This window comes from Coloeus monedula, assembly GCF_965178545.1.
Source record: "Coloeus monedula genome assembly, chromosome: 8".
In the NCBI taxonomy this organism is placed as follows: Eukaryota; Metazoa; Chordata; class Aves; order Passeriformes; family Corvidae; genus Coloeus; species Coloeus monedula.
In genome coordinates, this window is record NC_138788.1 from 32,104,915 (window position 1) to 32,124,978 (window position 20,064).

The 20,064-nt window shown below is 47.0% G+C and overlaps 1 protein-coding gene across 1 annotated transcript; it reads right to left on the reverse strand.

Annotated features, from left to right (window-relative positions):
* Positions 1-13,925: 13,925 nt before the first annotated feature.
* VAX1 (ventral anterior homeobox 1) lies at positions 13,926-18,249 on the reverse strand (the record flags this gene model as incomplete). Its single annotated transcript, XM_082286105.1, has 3 exons — positions 13,926-14,462; positions 16,051-16,238; positions 18,012-18,249. 3 exons carry the CDS (start codon positions 18,247-18,249, stop codon positions 13,926-13,928), a joined length of 963 nt encoding a protein of 320 aa, XP_082142231.1.
* Between the last annotated feature and the right edge of the window lie 1,815 nt (positions 18,250-20,064).

A 20,064-nucleotide genomic window follows, 5' to 3' on the forward strand; every position in this document is an offset into this window, starting at 1 on the left:
CATTGTATCTATTCAGAGAAATGCACTTCAACAGGCCAACCACCCTTAAAACCAGCCCCATTGTTTCTCCTAAAAGCCTCATTGAAATCTGCATATATAACTGGCTGCTGTTTTGTGAGTTAGCCATACTTGTGCATTACTGATTTGAAAATGAATGCTTCTTGGAGGGTTATTTTCCTTGAAATACCTCTTCTCGAAAAAATGTTCCTCCTTCCTTCAACAATATCATTGTGGAAATTCCACCCTTCAGAAAGATGATCAATATTGCTTTGTGAACCGGGATCTGGTAGGAATTGGTGTTGGCAAGGGCATCAGAGCAGTGGTTTAACAAACCTGTGTCTCTGTTTACCGAGGAGCAGTGTTACCTGCCTTGCCCACCAGAGAGAGACACAACCACTCACACACACCTCAAACTGCTCCTCTTGTATGTTGTCAATGAAGCAGTAAAAACAGCTGGACTAGGAGGAGCTTCTTCTCAGGGACAAGGAGGAATTATTATACAGACTGCATTTTTTGCAGTAGCAGATTTGTTTGAAGTCTTAACAGCACAAGCACAGACTGGGAGCACTGGCAGATCCAGCAAGCAGACCCAGTGACACCTATTCCTCCAGGTGATGGTGCAAAGCAGGGCAGGGTGAGAAGCATGATAGATCTGTGAAGCATCATTCATGTCTGGGTTCATGAATTCTAGTTTGTTTCATTAATCACACCTAGAAACCCCCCAAAACTATAAAAATGCATTGTCAGATGTTCTAAGTGAAACCCACCAAATACATCTGATGTCTAAATATCCAAAGTGGTGTTCCAGCCTTCATCCCTTTTGTGAGCCCCATATTGGTTGTCAGCAGCTTAGCAGCTTGCTCGGAGCTTTGTTGAGGTAGGTGCCTCTTTCAAGATACAGCTGTAGTTGCCTGCCCACCGATGCACCCACCACCCAGCAATCATAGAATCACAGACTGGTTTGGGTTGGAAGGGCTCTTGAATGGCCATCGAGTCCAACCCCACTGCAATAAGCAGGAACACTTTCCATTAGACCAGGTTGCTCAAAGCCTCATTGAACCTGGCCTTGAATGTTTCCAGGGGCAGAGCATCCGCCATCTCCATGGGCAACCTGTGCCACTCTTTGACAACCTTCGTTGTAAAAAATTTATTCAGTATACTTAAAATAATTACCCCTTCCTGTATCTCTACCAGCACCATGAAAAATTCTGTCCCCACCTCTCTTTTAACCCCCTTTGAGATCAGGTGCACCTGCAACCCCACTTTGTTTGGCTCCTGGCTGGATGAGGTTTTTTCTGCAATTGCTTGTGTGAAGCACTGAGGTGCATGCTAAGACTGGCTTCCAGGTGCATTAAGAAAGACACATTTAGCCCTGGGTGAGGGGGAAAAAAGTCTCCATCTCCACTTTGAAATGAGGGGTTAAACAAACCTGTGGCAAATCTGACTGCCTCACAGAGTGTGGTAATGGAGTTGGTGCCATGTGGATGGCAGAAATTGTACATGATATTGGCCAGTTGTTTGATACTGCCACTCTAAAGGCCCCAAGAATTAGACCAATTTCACACTAGAAGAGGTGCTTGTTTCTCACATTTTCTTTCACAGTTGGAGTCCTGGTCATTTGTTGATCTTCTGTCCTCATAAAATCTTTCCAGCTCATTTAAAAGTTGGCTCTCTTGTGCATTTCTTAAATTCTTTCTGAAGCTCAAGGTTTGAAATGCTTCCTTACTTCTGAGACTCTAAGGGCAAAACTGTAAAGTGAGCACCCTGACCCCAAAGTCCCTATGCTGCCAAATACAGTCAGCAAGAATTTGTGGTAAATGGGGCTGTGGGATCACACTCCAGTATTAAGTACTGGCTAAATGGTGTCTTGTATTTGAAGGCTCCAAAATCCTTTTGCTTTCTCTCCAGCCTTCTCCAATGCATCTCAGTGATACAGCATAGAAATTCTCCACTGAGAGATTTTCAAACTTCTCTTTTTAAAATTTTACTCTCCCCATAAAAAACAGCTGGTCATATAAGGCTGGTAAGTTATTTCCATCCAGTTAAGGACATCTCTTCTTTCCCTATAATTTTAGAAAACACTACTGTTGACTCTTTTCAACAAGCTTATTTGCAAAATAACCCATGAAAACGTGGTGCTGCCTGTGCTATTCCCTCTTTCCCTCTCTCAAAGGACGTTATGTACATGAAGCTGAATATTTCTTACGCAGCAACATAGACCAAATAGCATTATATTAATTATAATAATGAAATCATACACAGTTGTAGCTATGGAAAGAGCTGAATTCAAGTCCTGCACTGTTTTGTGGTGCAAAACTCACCAGTACTAGGAATTTACTGCAGGAGTTCACCAGGAGATTAACTCTTGAGTTAATCAAGACTGAAAATGTTGCCTACTAGCATTGTTGCAAGATGTATTTTTGGTTGGTCTCCCATCCCAGGCTACCAAGAGTTAATAGACTCAACCCCTACACACTTGAGTAATCCCCACAATACTACCAACCACCAAAGCACACCTTGAAAGCACAGAAGTTCCTTGTCCTGTTATTCTGATGCAGGCATATTTATTTCACATAAGTTGAATTGGTTTTTCTTCCTTTTCTGGTACTTGTGATCTCTTGATTTTTACACATCAAGAACTTGCAATGAAATACATAATAGTTCTTTATGAAAACGTAAAAAAATCCCTGATCTGGATGTTTACAGTAGTCTCTTCTTTTAAATCTTATGTGATAAAGTTCAGAGTAACAAGACAAAAATATTCAGATTTAAACTGAAAATTGGTTCCTGGATTTGCTCTGCTGTTGGGATACTCACTGCTTTAGCCAGCACAGATATTGCAAAACCTTCTTTGCCACTGAATTTTTTTCTGTGTTATCTGCATATCCACACCAATTAGCTATGGAGTGCAGGCAGTTTCGAGGATTGTTTTAGCAGAAGCATACTTGTTTTTGCATACAGCCAGGTATTAAACTTCTTGGAATCTCTCAAACAGGTGAACTCTGGAAATTTTTCTTCGTTAAATAGTCCCACAGATATTAGTAGGAGTATTTTACAGTGCTAATGTACCCGCATGCATCTAGAAAGGGGTGTATCTGCTCTCTAAACTGTGAAAACAAATTATCAGGTAGAAAATTATCATTTATCTTGAGTTTAATATAAACTAGCATTACTGTTCTTTAAAGGGTTTAAACAGGTGGCTTTAGACCTTTCACTGTTTACTATATTCTTAAGGATTGAAAAGGTATTTATTATTCTTATTCATATAAAAGAAGTTCTTATTGACTGGTCTAATTATGCAAATGCATAGCAGGGGAGAATTTCTACCTGCAAATCTTACAGCATAAACTAAATGAGAGTGGGAGCAGAGCAGAAAGGGAAAGCAAGTGAACAAAGTGGTAGAAATGGAACTCTGTGATGAGCAACCAAAGTCTGCACATTCTGGCCCCACTGAATTTGTTGTAAAGTTGTACTTTCTCATAGAAGTTTCCCAGACATGAAACCATAGTTCTGGAAAAAGCATTTAATGCTTTTAAATAAGGACCCTGATCACCTACAGATCTTAGAAATATCTTTTAAGCGATGTCAAGGAAATGATCTTGCTCCAGTTAACTGTGACAAGGCAAAATTGTGTTTAATGTACATTTGGATTATAGAGGCTAGGAAACATGGTGTGCTGGTTTTGACTATAGTAGACTAAATTCTCTTCGTAGTAGTTGCTTTGGGACTGTGTTTTGGATGTGTGATGAAAACAGTGTTTGTAATTCAGGGATGTTTTTGTTACTGCTGAGTGGTGCTTGCACAGACTCAAGGACTTTTCTGCTCCTCACCCCACCCCACCAGTGAGTTGGCAGGGGGACAGCTGGGAAGGCTGTAGGATATTTCCTACCGTGTGGCATCATGCTCAGCATTCACAGCTGCAGGAAGAAGATCACTCTGTGGTTAGAGTTGTAGGGCTGAAGCGAGCAGGCAAACCTGCCAGGTGAAGATGTGCGCTGTGGTACCAAAAGGGAGTTGCAGCAACCAAGACTTTCAGTTGGAACAATTTTGCCTTTCCTGAATTCTCTTTCCTGAGTAAAGGAGTTCATGACATGACACCTCATCCCTGACCTCTCATTTTGGTTTCATCAGGATCTGCCTTGCAATCCCAGATGCATTCTGTGAGACCTTCAGACCTTTTCAATCAAACTCCTTCCTACGCCAGTGTCGGGGCCGGAAAGACTCCAGAACTGCTCTGCAAGGGCGGGGAGCGGTTCCCTGCGGGTGCAGCAGCCCGTTCCCGGGGCCCCGCGCCGGGCTCTCCGTGCCCAGCCCGCGGAGCCCCGCGGTGCGGCCGCCGCTGTCCGCGGTGCTGAGCGGCCCCGGGACCCGCCGCCCAGCCCGGCCGCGCTCCGCCGCCCGCGGGGGAAGCCCCAGCTCGCAGCCCTGCCTGGAGAGAAGGCTCTGCCTTCATCAGGCACCTTGTGGAGACAAGGTGAGGTCCCACATCTGCCCACCTGGCACGACTGGGCGTGCATCGGGGGCAGGTTGCTCTCTGAACGTGAGCAGTTACACATAAAGGTATCCCTAGGAATCATATTGATGTTGCTATTAATTCATTTTTGTAGCATCACTGGCACTTAGGGCACTCCTGCAGAAAGAGACCATTTGACTGAAATTGTTATGCCTTGAGACCTTTTTAGCTGAGCTGGTGCTCTGGAGTGTTGTATCGCATTTTTCCACTTTGATTCATGGGTCTGATGGTCCAACAAGTACGTGCAGAAGTTTACCTAGAGCATTAGAAAAATTGTCTTAGCTGTGGATAAAAAGACAGAGATAAAGCTCAAGACTTGTGTTTCATACTGATTGTATCCAGATGCATGCAAGTTTGGCTCATGAAGAAGTTTTGAGACAGTAACACCATCCCATCACAGAAACAGTTCTCACTGGCCCACAGAGCCCACAGAAGGTAAATACATGCTCAAACCTCCTATTTGCAGGGAGAGATTTCTATAGACATATTCTGAGCAGCTGGATTTAAAGATCCTACATCAGAGTGAAAATATTTCTTTTTTACTTGGTTTCTTTTTTATCATTCTGTTTCATAGTAAATACCATGGTCATTGATTTTTCATCTTTCACCCATTTATCCAATCTGCTCAAATAACTTTCACATATTTGTTCTCAGCATTGAACATACTTCTAAGGAACTTGAGATGTGCCATAGAAAAGTTTCTACTACCTGATTAGATGGCCATTTCTTCTTTTATACATAAAACTTAGCCCTTGCTTGTGTGCATACAGTACAAGGCATTTCCCTGAGGAGCTTTGCCACTAAGTCAGATTGCCACAGTTCTACTTAGAAACTTCAGGAGCTCAAATTTGTAATGAAATACAGACTAACAGATGAACTGGAAATGCAACTTACAAGTCTGGTGCTTTCCCTTTGCAACAGGCAAATTCCATGTTTAAAGATTTTAATCAGTTCCTCTGGATTTTTTCCCCACTTAGCTCTTCTGATAAAAAAGAAAATTTATTCTGAGCACAAATGGCCTATACTAAGACTGAAGGCAGTCACTCTATGGTGTTCATCTTCTCACAAAACACCGTTTAAACTCTACACAACAAAGGATCTAATTTCATCAGCTAAAGGCAGTAGGACACTTGGCAAGTGGGTGAGAAGCAAACTCACTAAGTTTCTTACGATCCCAGTCTTAACAAAGGGCAACTGATTCATGCATCTCATGTTTTTTTTCCCTATGACCACATTCAAATTACACCAATGGAAGGAAGTATTAAATATGCATGCAAACATGGTTAAGTATGTGTATGTATCAATTAACTTGGTAAATAATAATAATGACAGTAAAAATATCTAACAAAACACAATGCACTAAGAAATAATAAGCATAATCCCTTTCATTAAAAATGTTTCACTCCATGGGGCCAGTAATCCAAGACTGTTTCCATAAGACTCTGTTGTTTTAACAGCTGTGACATGGTATAAAGTTTCCTATTTGGAGCCTGAACACAATTAAAGTCCTCCTCAACACCTGATGTAATGGGCTCTTATTTGCTAATTCATCTCAGTGATCAGCTGATCTTGAGGATGTTCACAATGCTGTGTCCAAAGAAATATAGAGATTATCTTGGAGCGTGCACTCAGGCTGCCTTGGATTGCCTATTTATCCCTCCTTAGCTCTTTATGGCAACAGCCACTTTATTCTCCTGCCTGCTTCTAATTTCCATTTAGGATTTGGTTTATGAAATTGTTTAGAGGCCTCAAGGAGATTATGACAATCTAGTGGTAGACGCACTTTAGAGGTTTAAATTAGAGACCAGGGAAGAAAATAGAGAAGGAAGAAAGATCAGGGCTGACAAGAGGTAATAACTGCAAACATTGAATTGGAGTCAGCTGTGGTGGCTGTTAAATTTTTGAACACAATTTTGCCTCAGCTTCATTTAAGTACAAGTATATACTCACACTTCCTTCTGAATAGGTTTAGATGAGCATGAGCATTCCTATTTCAGAGGCAGAGCAGATAGAAACTCACTGACCAATGACCAGCACTGCTCTTAGAATCAGACATAAATTCTGGCAAAAATGAGAATTTGTCCTCTTAATTTCAGACTAGGGGCTAAGCCTTGAGGACATCCTTCCATGCTTCTGTGCACACACCAGGTTGTCCTTCACTTGCTTCTCTCTCTAACAGCATTTTTGTCTCCAGGTGTGACCTCAGTAACCTTTTTTTTTCTCTTTTGTGTCCTGGCTGTCTTTCTTCCCAATATCCAATCTGAATCCTTGGAGCCACAGCTCCTGGCTTGCCAACTTGATACTTTGCCAGCATGAGTTTCTTTCTACTTGTCCACCAAATAAGAGAAACAAAATTGTGGGAGGGAATTTAGAAGAACAAGAACTCCACAAGATTTCCCTTGAAAATTTTTTGCAGGATTGATCCCTGTGCAGCTAGACTAATAGAAAATCTTCTCATATGTAAAGGATACCAACGTTAGGAAAAATTCAAATTCATTTTAGCATTCATTTTTTTTAATTTTTGGGACAAAATCAGAAAACCTGTTTCCCTTTCGTTTTCCATCACTCTCACAGACTTTTTTTTGTGCACCTTCAGTGATGTACTTCTGGATTGTTGTGGTGGTGCATCCACTCCCCCTTCCTCATCCTTGGGCCTGCGCTGTGATCTCAGAAGCTCCTGACAAGCCTTGATGGAACCAGGTGAAGTGTCCATTAACCGAACCAGTCCAGCCATAAGGCACCCTGGTTGTACCAGGAGCTCTTGCATGGTAGAGGTGGAAAGTACCAGAAACATCAGCTTCCCAAACAAAGTGAGAAACAAAGGATGAGCAATTCTCCTTTGAAACCTTGGTAAACCACTTACCTGAATTGTGGCCTGGGTGGAGTGGCACCATTGTGAATTGCAGCCTGGATGGAACGGTACTGTTGTCACAGCACTCTGGGAAACTACAAAAAAAAAGCAAAAAAGCCCAGTAGTTATTGACTTGGATTATGGTCAGGAGGGAAACTTACTGATGGCCAAAGTTAATCACGTTGTGACCCTATAAACAGTGGTTCTAAGGGACACCCTTTGAGTTCTCCTGGACTGCAGCAGCTGCACCAGCACCTCCCTCTGGCTGGGGCACCTCTCAGAGCTCGCAAGCCCTCGAGGGTGTGATACTCAAAGAACTGCCTCTGGCAGTGAGGCTGAGACTGATTCCTCCCTCCTCCCCCAACACATCTCTACATTCCTCAAAGTGAAACCCTTGCCTGTCAGGAGATGCAAAGGGATTTGGTGTGAGTATTTCACTGAACCTGAGGGGAATTTTTGGTAGGTACCTTCACACCCATAGAAATAGGTGTACACAGCATTTTACCTGTGTGCCTGTGAATTGATTATGGTATGAATGTTACTATCTCAAATCTGTGGTTAAGTCATTGTTATAATTGTAGTAAGCCCTACTGAATCACTTTGTAAATGTTAAAGAATTCAATTATTAAGTGCTGCTAAACTCTTTTGCACCCTTGTCTTTGCATCCATACCCTTTACACCTTTACCTGCTTTTGCTTTCCCAGGTTCCACATAAAACATTTCAAATTGCTTCTAATTTGATTTTCCTTTTTATGCTTTAACCTGTGTGGTAAATAGTAGAGTGAACCTTGCCATCAAACTCTGTCAAGTTGCATTTCCACAAATTCATATTAAACCCTGCCTTTGCCCATACCTTGGATGTGTTTCTTTAAGCATCCAAACCACTCATTTGTGGCAGCTGCAAGAAGAGGTTTCTACTACATAGATGTAGTGACGAATTCTGTTCTGTGACAAATTTTGTGGAAACGCCTTGTGTGGATTGAGCCGTTTTATTTACCCTCTGCTATATCTGGTTCCTTGGTTTTCTTCTTCAGCTGAAACATGAAAACCTTATTTCATTTTCTCAGGCTGTGGCATCTCATCAGATTAGGCCTGTGATCCAGTTTCCTCATGTTGGCAATGACACCAAGTGCCAAGTAAAGGTTTGTGTTCTGGGCAAATCCTTACTGGTGCGACGTTTTCATTCTTGCTCACAGCAGGGAGATCAAACAGAAGAATGGGCTGCAGATAGTTGAAGAGAAAAAAGCTCTGGGAATTTATTACTTTACTTTTTTCAGAGGGAGAAGAAGAAAAAATAAGGCAGCACCTCTTGGCAAACAGTTCTATTAAGTACAGTCTGCAAGAACTGTGTATGAAAATAAGCTTAAATTATTTTGATTGTTCATGTAGAAAGGAGACAAAGAAAAGGTAACATGGTAAAGGAATTAAAAAGGATGTGGTTGCAGAAGGTGGGAACATCTGTTTTGCTACTTCTAATGACAGAACTTGGGACTATTCATGTTAACAAAAAGTAGAAAATTTTTATACAAAATATAATAAATGTTGTTCTGTGTGTGATTGGCTGTGGAACTCACACCACTAGAAGAGTGTAAGACAGCATTCAAACTAGAATCAGTCACTTACACAGAGATGAAGAACAGGATAAACACAAACAACTACATAGAGAAAGATAATAAATAAATACTGTGCTCAAGTTGCTCAGCAATTACTAGAAGCAGAAATATGGGGAGTAAACTGCTTGTTAGAGACTTCTCACACCTGAATCAGAACTGTTTCATATGAGCCCCTGCCAGCCAGAACTTTGGCCACAGATGTGGTCTGGGGTCACAGTTTATATTGTGACTGTTGCATAGAGAGCATCACATCAATTGATTTCACGTTAGCTTCCCTGGTAATTTTGTTAAACACTTGCTGGTGACTGTGACTTGATTCTGTTCAAGAGTTATTCTTTGGAAGTGTTTTTCTTTCCTTAAAAGAAATTAAATACTCTGAAGTCAATCAGGGACCTCGTGGGTTTTTTTACATGTCACAAGGTCGTGTATCTTAGGCTGATGACAGGATTGCAAATGGAGACAAAGTGGTCAGAGGCTGCACTAGTCCCTGGCATGAGGGACATGGAGGAGCAGCAAATAAAGCAGGGTCTATGTTAAGTGGGTGGGCAAATGCTTTTGAAAAAATCCTCTAAATAGACTGATTCCACTTTTCCCTGTGTGTACCTGGCTAACATTGAGTTGTATTTTCCCTGGGTGTTCTGGAGCTGATCCTGGGAGTTTTGCCTGCCCGAGAGCCACAGGAAGAGAGATACTGTCCATGTACCTGTGAAAATATTCCTTGAGTTCAGGTGAACAAATTTAAATAACCCATGCTGCACTCTATCTTTTCAAATCCTTGCTCACCCCAAGCCCTACGTGTAGCTGCTGCTAAGGGAAAGTTTGGGGAAGTCCACCTGCCACAGAAATCCTTATGTGATTTCCTTTAAAATTTCATGCCAGATATAGATTTATACTCGGTTTATTTGCTTTCCTGCTAAATGTGCCTGCCCCTCACACTCACACATGCTCCCTCTGCATAAGCCAAATATTTCTGTTTGAGCTCTAATGCCCCAGTGATGGGTACAAATAAAAATAGAGCTGAAAATGCAGCAAAACCTTTCAGCAGCAAATAGCTTCAGGAAGGTGGTTTGTGTTCATTGCTTCAGTAGGATGAAACTCAGCATTTCAGTGAAAACAAGCAAGCAGTGTCTCTGGGCAGCACACAGCTTCAGAATAGCTTTGGTGTAGCTGGAAAAAAAAAACAAAACCAAACCAACCAAACCAAAACCAAACCAGTTTTTATATTCAGACATCACTATGTATGTAGGTGAGTGTTTGAATGATTTTTAACTTGTCCTATGCAATGACACAGGTGCTATTCTCTCCTTTTTTACAGAAATGCAGATGAACATATTTTAGTCTGTTTTGCAGAAAGCAGGGTGTTTTGGGTCTCGGGAAACCCATGCTTTTGAGATGCTGAAAATTTCAAAGGAAACAAGAAATTGCCTCCCTCCCTGTGGGGCTCCAAGGTTTTGGCCTGAGTCACAAGCAGAGACTGAAACAAGAGTGTGATAGCCTTGTATGGTACTGGAGAGCCTCTGGCTTTTGCTCTGACCCCAGCCCAGAAACAGCCTCCAACACAGGTGTGGGACAGGTGGAATTTGAAGGAGACAACAAATTAAAAAAAAAAAATTCTTGAAGTATTTATTTTACTTGTATTCTTAGATAAGACTACTTCACACTTCATGGCACATCCCTTTTTTTTTTTCCTTTTAAATATTCAGAAATAATTAATAATAATAGTAATAAGAATAAAAATGTCTAGTAATAAGAATAAAAATGTCTAGCTTTTTGCATGTATACTGAGGGCCACAAAGTTGTAAAATAAGGACTTCTGCTATTGTGTCAGCAATTTAGCCTGATGCTGGCTTAAACTGCCTTTCGAGAGGAGCAAAGAGTTTACACTGACCACAGCTCCAGCCCCGAGACTGCAGATCAGGCCAGCGACCAGGGAAAACAGGTTCATGGCACCTGTGTGAGGGGACAGGAATGCTCCTGCAATCTCTGGTTAAATAAAGTAGCAGGGAAATCCTCTTTTTAGATGAGTGCACCTGAGGCAGCTCTGGCAGAACACATTTGTGCTGCTGTTCCCATGGCTCACGATGCAGCAGCAAATCTGGGCACTGAAATGGCCCCATTTCAACTGCAGGAAAGTCCTGTGGGACAGGACAAATTCATCACAGAGCTCAGCCCCATGCTGGGCAGGGGAGCCCAGGGAGGGTTTGAGTGGTGACAATTCTCTCCTTGGCAAAGACAGCCCAGGCCAGGGCTCCCCTCTTTGTCCGGGGCTGCGGATGATGCTGTGCAGTCCAGGCAGGAAAGGCAGAAACCGAAAACTATCCTCTCCCTCTGGGTCTCCCTGGCAGATCTGTTTTGTCACATTCAGCTCTTTTCTTTTTAACAACGCTTTTCCCTCCCCTCCCCTTGAAGTTTTCCAGTCCTGACCAGCAGTTTCAATGTCACCTCTTCAAATGTCACCTGTGATCCCCTCCTTCACCCCGGTTGCCCTTCCCCAGATCATTTCTACACAATTTATAGAAAAACCAACCAAATCAGAATCTCCACTGCATCCTTCCCTCGTAATCTGGAGGAGTGCATCTGCCCTGGCTGGGACAGGCTCATGGCAGAGCCCAGTGGAGGCCACACCAGGGACCTGTGGCCAAGTCGAAGGTGTGGGGAGAGCAGGTGCCACGGTGCCGCAGGTGGCTTGGCCTGGGGAGCCAGGGCATTGAGGGGGCTCCTGGAAACCAGGGGTTCTGCCCTGCACTGGCTGCCCAGCAGAGACCCTCAGGGCTGGGCTGCCAATCAGAATGAAAGCAAGAGCTGTTTAGAAAACACTGATAAATGCCCGTATTTGTGCACACAAGCTGTGCATGTGTATTTAGATATGCCTGTATATCTATATGTTGTCACACACACACGTGTGTGCATCCACAAATGCCTGCCAGGCCCGGCACCTGCCACAGGCAGGAGAGGTTCGGAAGTGAGCAGTGCCCTGCACGGGGTGGCAGAGACCTGGGTGGCACCTGGCAGGCTGGGCAACTCCAGGGCACTGGTACCACCACGGACACGGACACAGGAGGAGATCAGGCCCACAGACCCAGGGAGAGCTACAAGGGCTGGGTTGGAGCTGAACACGGGACTGGGAATGCCCCGAACTGCCCCAGGAGGGAAATCACCCTGTACGAAGTGGACCTCACAGCCCCCTCTCAAAATGAAAAATTAAATTTAATAAAAAAAGAAAAAATCTGGAAGGTTACATAGAGATAGGGTTTTGTTGCGTTTTTCTTGTTCTTTTGCAGTGCACGTATTAAATGAAGGCAATTTGGGTGCTACAAATATAAGACGAAAATACACCTAATTCCGTCATCATATAGATATAATATATTTCACTCTCACCACATAAATACAAAACATCCAAATATCCAAAACATTCAGAACAAAAGTTAGTAGCAAGGGCTCAGCGCTCGATTCATTCATTATTTTTTTGACTAGTTGCCTAGAAACTTCAGACGTAAATAATTTACAATAAAATTACTATTTTCTTTCCATCCAGCTCCTTCTGTCCAGTTCTGGTCTATAGTTAATTCTATATTCTACAGCAACCATTCCACTTTTTTGTAATTTTTTTTTCTTTTTTGGTTACAGTTTGGTGGCACGTATTTATACAGTTTGTAAACGCCATGTGTTAAAGTTCGAAGAAAGAAAAGAAACTTAAAACCAAAGTAAATAATTTTTTTTTCCCCCAAAGAACTACCTAAGTACAGCATCCCTTTTGTGGCAAATTCAAGTACCGAAATTGAACAGAAAATATTCGATCCAGAATACTAGAAGGTGAAATACATATGTTTGTGGAGAAAATAGCAGTAAGAATTATGAAAAAAAAAAAAAGGAGATTGTTACATAGATGTGTTTTAAAGTACAAAAATAACAATAAAAGATACGCTTTTTATATTTTACGTTCGTTTTAAATGAAGTGTGAGCGATATACGAGAGGGTTATTTTAGGAGGAAGGAAGGCTACAGGGTTTTTTTGTGTTTAGATAAACATTGAAATTATTTGGAAAAATCAAATAGAGCAATAAAAATTAAAATTACGATCGCAACAGATCTAGATACAAATAGATTGGCGAGTTCCATCATTTATCTGCAGACTTGTTTTTGTAGATAAGCTCCACGGGACTGGCCCGTGGGAATTCAAATTAAAAAAAAAAGGAAAAAAGTGAAAAAAAAGGGGGGGAGGGTGGCGTTGTGTTATCTCGAAGGAAGAGACAATTTCATTCAAAATTTCTGCAGCCACTGGTTTCTGTCTCCCCTATTCGTGACTGTATGTTCAGTCCGTTTCGGCCCTTCTCACATTCACGATTTACCGTGAAAAAGAAAAGTTGCTGGAGGATTTCCTGACTGGTGTTAAGGGCTCGGTCGGTGACCGGGGGCTGTAGTGCAGCGAGTGTGGGGGTAAACGGGGGCCACAGGTGGGGCCCCAAAACCTTTGTGCTTAGAAATCACTCAGTCTGGGAGACACAAAAAAACCACGCCAAAACGGGCATCACCTGGCAGCTCCATCCTCCTCTCTCCGAAATCCCGCTCCCTCGCTCAGCATTGGCTAAAGCCGATCGAAGGGAGCCCGGCCGACCCTCGCCCCGACCGCTGTCCCTCTGCGTCCCTTCCCAAACGAACGAACAGCGCGACCCCCCCCTCCGGCACGGACAGACGGACCGCGGGGAGCGCCCCGGGAGGCGCCCGCAGCCCCTCGCCGCTCCCCGGCCGCCGCCTCGCCTCGCCCCGCGGGCGCCGGGCCCCGCTCCGCCCCGGCCCCGCTCCGCCCCGGCCCGCGGAGGGAGCCGCGCCGCGGGGCTCAGGGGCGGCGGGGAGCGGGGGGCGGCTGCCGGCTGCCGCCGCGCCGCCCGTCCCATAAATACCGCCACAAATAGAGACTATAAATATAAATAGGGGGAAGGTACTTAGAGTCAGTCCAGTGCTTTTTTCTCAGCGCTCTCTTTATTGTTGGTCCGGGAGTAGGGCTCGAAGGCGGACGAGCTCAGGTAGCGGGCCGACAGTTCCTGCAAGTTGCCCGCCAGCGAACCGGCCACGGCCAGGGGCGCGGAGGAGAGGCGGCCGGCCACCGAGCCCAGCAGCGCGGGCACCGGCAGCCCGAACAGCCCGTGCCCCGCGGCCGCCGCCCCGTGCAGCGCCGCCGGCGGGGGGGGCCCGGCCGCGCCGCTGGCGGCCGGAGGGTGCGGGGAGCCGCCGCCGCCGGGAGCCGCCGCCGCGCTGCCGCTGCCCGCCGCGGCCAGGCCGGGCCCGCGCAGCGCCGAGCCCAGCGCGCCGCTGGCACAGGGCGGCAGGAGGCCGGGCAGCCCCGGCGGGGAGAGCAGCCGGCCTTGCTCCAGCAGCCGCAGGACGCTGCAGGTGGCGGCGGTCTCGGACACCACCGACCGCAGCTCGGAGTCCTTGCCCTGGTCCTTCTTCTGCTTGGTGCGCCGGTTCTGGAACCAGACCTTGACCTGCAGGCCGGGGAGAGAGGCAGGGTCAGCGGGGCGGGAGGAACGGCGCCCCCCGCCAGGTGCCCCGGGACCCCGGCGCGGCTCCGCGGGGCGGGGGGAGGCGGCGGGGGAGGGCTCGCAGACACTTGGAGCGGGGAGCGTTTCCAAAACGCACAAAGCGACACTCGCAGAACACAACCCCCCACACCCTCTGTCTGTTCCCCGTTTGGGGGTGACCCCGGGGCCTTTAGCTCTGCTTCTCTGACCAGACTTCTCACTTCGTCCTAGTTTACTGCAGGCCGGGAGTTCTCTGGGAGACGGATCCTGCCCTTTCCCCGCCGCTTTATTCTAAGTCGGCTCAGCCGGAGCCCAGGGCACTCCACGGTTCCCAGCAGCCGCTGCCTGCTCCGACTGCCCTTCCTGGGGGTAACAGCAGCAATGAGCTTCTTTCCCCGTATCCCAACCTGGACACTCTCTCTCTACCCCCCAAATAATTTTAAATAATATCCAACTTAAGAAAGGAATACCAGAAGTCACTCAAAAAACAACAAACCAAATCAAAGCCAAACCAAAACACAACAAAACCCACCCATGGCAGGTTCTGTAACCTACAAGCTATTGAACTTGTCATTCCTATCCGGCAAGGAAAGAAAAAAGCTAATTAACGTGTCAGGAGAATTTATTGTTATATGATGTTTTGTGGAAATATGAAACCGGCTTTAAGAAGTTTGGATTTTTGGATGCTTCCCCACGCTCTCACACAGTTTTAGCTCGCCTGTTCGTCCCCGGCCTTTCTGGCCTTGGGGGTGGAGAGGCGATTCGTCCCCTAGGACATACAAGGACCCAAATACGGCCCAGGCTTCAGCCCCATCCCCGGGTCTCTCACACCCTGGAAAGCTCAGGCCGAACGTCTTTAACCCGCCAGCGGAAGGTGCCCGTCTCCCCCGCGGGTTTGAGCGCCTGTATCCCGCTTGCTGCGGGCCGGGAGCGGCCCGGCCTCCCCTCGCTTCTCCCCGGCCGCAGCAGCGCATCTCCGCGCCCGGGGGCGGCCGGCTCCGCGCAGCCGGGGGCACCGAGCCCCGGCGGGACCAGGGCGGATCCCGGCGGGCCGGAGCTCGGGGAGCCGCTCCCAGCCCGGCAGGAGTTTGGCTTCGTGGTCAAGCTTCCTCCGACACCCTCGGGCCGGGCCTCCTCGCCCACGGGGAGAGCCCCCTGGGGCTGTGTGCGGGGACACGAGGGACCCCCTTGGCCCGCAGCTCCCCGTCCCTGGACACACGCAGTTAGAGACACACACACAGTTAGGGGTCCCCCGCCGGGACGCCTTAGCCACGAATCCCTCAGCTCCATCCCTCTGCCGGGATGCGTCCCCCCAGACTGGACACGCGTGGGCACCTCGGGGGCTGCCTCGCCCTCGCCCCCGCGGGGGCTGCGCTGTGGCGCGCAGGAGGCGCGCAGGGCCGCGGGCCAGCCCGTCCTTGGGGCCCGCAGGGCACGGAGATGCCCGGGCCGGGAAGGGGGTCCCGCGGCGCAGGGCAGGGCTGGGCAGGGCTGGGCAGGGCAGGGCAGAACAGGGCGAGGCAACCGCGGCTCCCCCTCCTTCAGGCGCTACCTGAGTCTCGGAGAGATTGAGCTGGCGGGCGAGCTCCGTGCGCTCCCGCCCCACGACGTACTGGCAGCGCTGAAACTCCATCTCCAGGCGGTAGAGCTGCTCGGCCGTGAAGGAGGTGCGGGTCCGCTTGGGACGGTCCAAATCAAGCCCCTTAGGCAGAATAATCTCTCGGATTGAACCTTTGGCATCTGGCAAAGAAAGGCGCAGTCAGCTTCATACTCAGGCAACCCTCCTCTCCTTTCTTCCCCCTTTTTATCATTTCTAATTTTTCCAAGGGAAAAAAGCGGTCCCCAGCGCCTTCAAGACCGAGACACGAGTCGGGATGGAGCAGGGTCCCTGCGACTGTGGCACTGCACCTGGCTACTACACCCAAGGAAGGAAAAAAAACCACAACAGAGGAGGAAGGAGGGGGCGATGGGGGCCCAGGGCTCTATAATTAATCCCTTCAGCCCATTTAAAAATTACTCTGAATATATTGCACTCACAGTACGACACTGCGGCATCACCCACGGCCCCTCGGGGAAGCTGGGGAGAGAGAGATCCTCCAGGCCGGGCTTTGTGCCTGGAGTGCAGGGCTACTCTTTGTTCCCCTTGGGCTTCGGGTTAGGATTTGCTGGTAGCCACCACACACACCCCGTTGCCCCCGAAAATATAATTTTTTTTAAAATAACGAGTTTCTCATGCTAAAAAAAAAAAAAAAAACAAAAAAACAAAAAACACAACCCAAGGGAAAAAAAAAAAAAAAACCAAGAAAAAAAGGGGAAGGAGCTTTCCGGGCAGAGGCAGCACTGCCCCGACCTGGCTGCCTGCCACTGTGAACGTGGGGACACCTCCAGCCCACCCTGCACCGCTGCCGCTGCCGCTTTGGGGTTTTGGCAACGAGGAGAAGCAGGAGGGAAAAAAAGGGGGGGTTGGGGGGGGGGAAGGAAGAAACCAAGGCACCAACCAGCCCGCAGGAACCTCATTTTTCTGGTAGCCCCGACTGAAGGAAAGCAGGACAAATCTTATTAACAAGACTGTCAAGCTATAGCCAGATTCAGGTTACCTTAAAGCCTTCGCAACTTTACTTGCCGTAATTTTACCTCCTCGGTAGGTTTTAAATCAGAGACAATCACATCATTTTAATTTGACCCTTCTCTGGGTCAACCAGGCACAAGGATTAATTCTGGCTTCCAAGGCCTGCTTCCCACATATTTTGTTCTTATTCTCTTCTCTCCCTCCTCCCCCAAAACGCACCTTAATAAAACTGAAATTTCTTCAGGTAATTTTTTTTTTTTTTTTGAAGGAGTACGAATAAGGTGATTTTGTTATTTTAGCCTGGAGAAGGGAGGAAGATTGAGGGAAATTAAACATATAACATATTAAAAAAGTAATAATTAAAAAACCCTTCGTCATTCCTCCATTTATTTGAAGGCTGGTGGTTATTTTAAAACAGCCCTTTCCTCTGGGCTGCCGGGGAGAGAGGGGGCAGAAGGAACCCCTGCCCTCCGAGACGGCCTTTCTGCCCGCAGCCCCACGCCATCGTACGCGGCCGGCTGCGGGCGGGATGCGCGGGCGCGGAAGGAGCGCGCCCGGCCCGCGGGGCAGAGCCGCGGCCCCCCGAGGGAACGCTGTCCCCGGAGGGCTCCCCGCGGGGACGGGCACCCGGGGAAAGCTGCAGGGCAGGAAAGAAAAAACAAAACAACAATAAGCGGGGCTGGCCCGTTCCGGGGCAGCGCCGGGGAGGAACCATCGCGGCTTAACTTTTCGCCGAGCCGCCGGCGGAAATTCCCCGGGATAAAGCCGGCGGGAGCGGGGTCCAGGGCAAAGCCCGGCCGGACAGCGGGGTCTCTCCCCCGGAGCCGTAGGAAGGGCTTTCAACACAGGGCCAGACCCAAGGCAAAGCAACAAAATAAACCCATCTCCCGGGCGTGAGCACAGCTCACCTTCCCCCACCCTCGCCAAACACCTCAAACTCATACCTCTAACTAGGATCCTCCTGCAATAGTCCGGATCAGCCGAACTAGATTTACTTTTATTACAACCTTCCGTAGCTGCAGAGGCAGAAAAAGTCCCTTGCTGATCCTTCAAAAAAGAAGTAGAAATATTTCCTTCAGACCCTTTGCTTTCCTTGCCCTCTTTATGTCCGTTCTTCGAGACCCGGTTAGCTTCAGTCTCTGAACTGCATCTAACGTCCATTTTGTCTTGTTTCCCAAACATGTAGTGCAATAAAAACAAAACAAAAAAAAAGCGCCAACAACGATAACAAAAAAATTATAGAAGAGTAGAAGAAGAAGAAGAAGACGAAGTCTATGCTGGATATTGCACGGCTTAGGGTCAGATCGGTGGGGATCTGTAAAGCACCTTGAGTAAGGAAGATCAGGTTTTATCCCACTGGAAAAGCAGCGGCTTCCTCAGTCCCAGCGTCCTAATGTGACTGTCCAGCTTCCCAGAGCGCCCAGTGATCAGGTACTCAACAGTACAACTCTAAAATGATTTAATGTCTGCCTTATTACAGAGACATGTAGTTGTTAGACACACAGAGGGACGCGCACTCGCTGTTTCAATTGATTACGGGTAATTTTGCAGCCTCCACATTTAGGTTACCTCATGAATACACTAAATTGTTTGGATAATATATCAGATCGTAATGGATGGTTTGTGTGCTTGTCCCCAATCAAGTAGAGTTTAGCCAGTGAATAAACTGAAATGATTGGTCTTGCTTTCAGGAAACACACAATCAAAAGACTGAGACTTCCAGAAAAAAAAAAAAAAAAAAAAAAAAAAAAAAAAAAAAAAAAAAGGAGAGAGGAAAAAAAGGGTGGGGGAGAGGGGAAAAAAAAAAAAAAAACTTTTGACAAGATTCACCCTGAATTGTTAGCACCATTAGCAGCCATTATTAACTTTCTTCAGTCTGCCTTTGACCTCACGATTATATAGTGGCTTTCTCCAAAGCACGCCAAATAAATCTGAATAAAGCTGCTGGGAAGGGCTGAAAAAATGCAGTTGCAGGGGGGGTGCAGAAAAAGCAAAAAAAAAAAAAGCCCCCTGAATTCTAAACAAACAAACAGATCCCCAGCACGCACACACACAAAAAGTTCTTCCTTCAAGCAGATCTCTCCAAGGAAGCAGGTTATCTTGGCCAGCAGAAATCCTCGTTAACACATCTCCCCACAGACAGCCATCTTAAACTCCTACCTCTCCTTATTTCAGTCCCGATACTTGCTTTTTGTGCTTCTCCCTCTGTGTGTGTGTGTATGTGTGCATGCATGTGTGTCTGCTAATTCTGCACCTTCGCAAACACTGAACCTATTCGCAGAGCCTGCTCATTGAAAAAAAAAAAAAAAAAGCCAGCTTTGTGTGCAGTGGATCCAGGAGGGGGGAGAAAGGGAGAGGGGGAGAAAGAGGGAGAGAGGGAGAGAGAGAGAGGGAGGGAGGGAGGGAAGGAGGGAGAGAGAGAGAGAGATAGCCCGTGAAAAATCTCAACTGCGTGATCCACTAAGGGAGAAAAAAGTTTTACTCTAGCTATTTCATTGTCTCTGCTACAATATCTTTGAGAACCGCAACAGCCAGTAATCCAATAAGACCATTGATTAGGCTACAATGATTCAATTCAAGCAAATGGCCTTGTGCAAAGAGCATGCTCCAGTCCTTCTTGTCACCTTGCAGGGCAGAAGCCCTCTTCATGCTGCTCTCCTTATTCATTCCTTTATGGGAAATGTAGAGCAAAAGGAGTGAAAGATGGCAATTATCTAATTGGACTATTAACAAACAATTCTCTGAGTGTGGCTGTCTGGCAGTGGTTCTTGGGTGAGGTGAAAGGCCACATGTTGCACTGGCCCCATTCACAAAGAGTTTAGGGGCCTGAGAGGGAGAGAAAGAATTTTCCCTGAGAATTTTTCACACAAATGGCGGTGTATCCACCAGGCTGGCTGTTCCCTGCCTTGTCCTCCGCCTGCCTGGGCCACTGCCTGGGAATTCCACCCACCTGAAGCAGCCAGGGCCAGCCGTGTGTTTAGCTGCAGATGATACCAG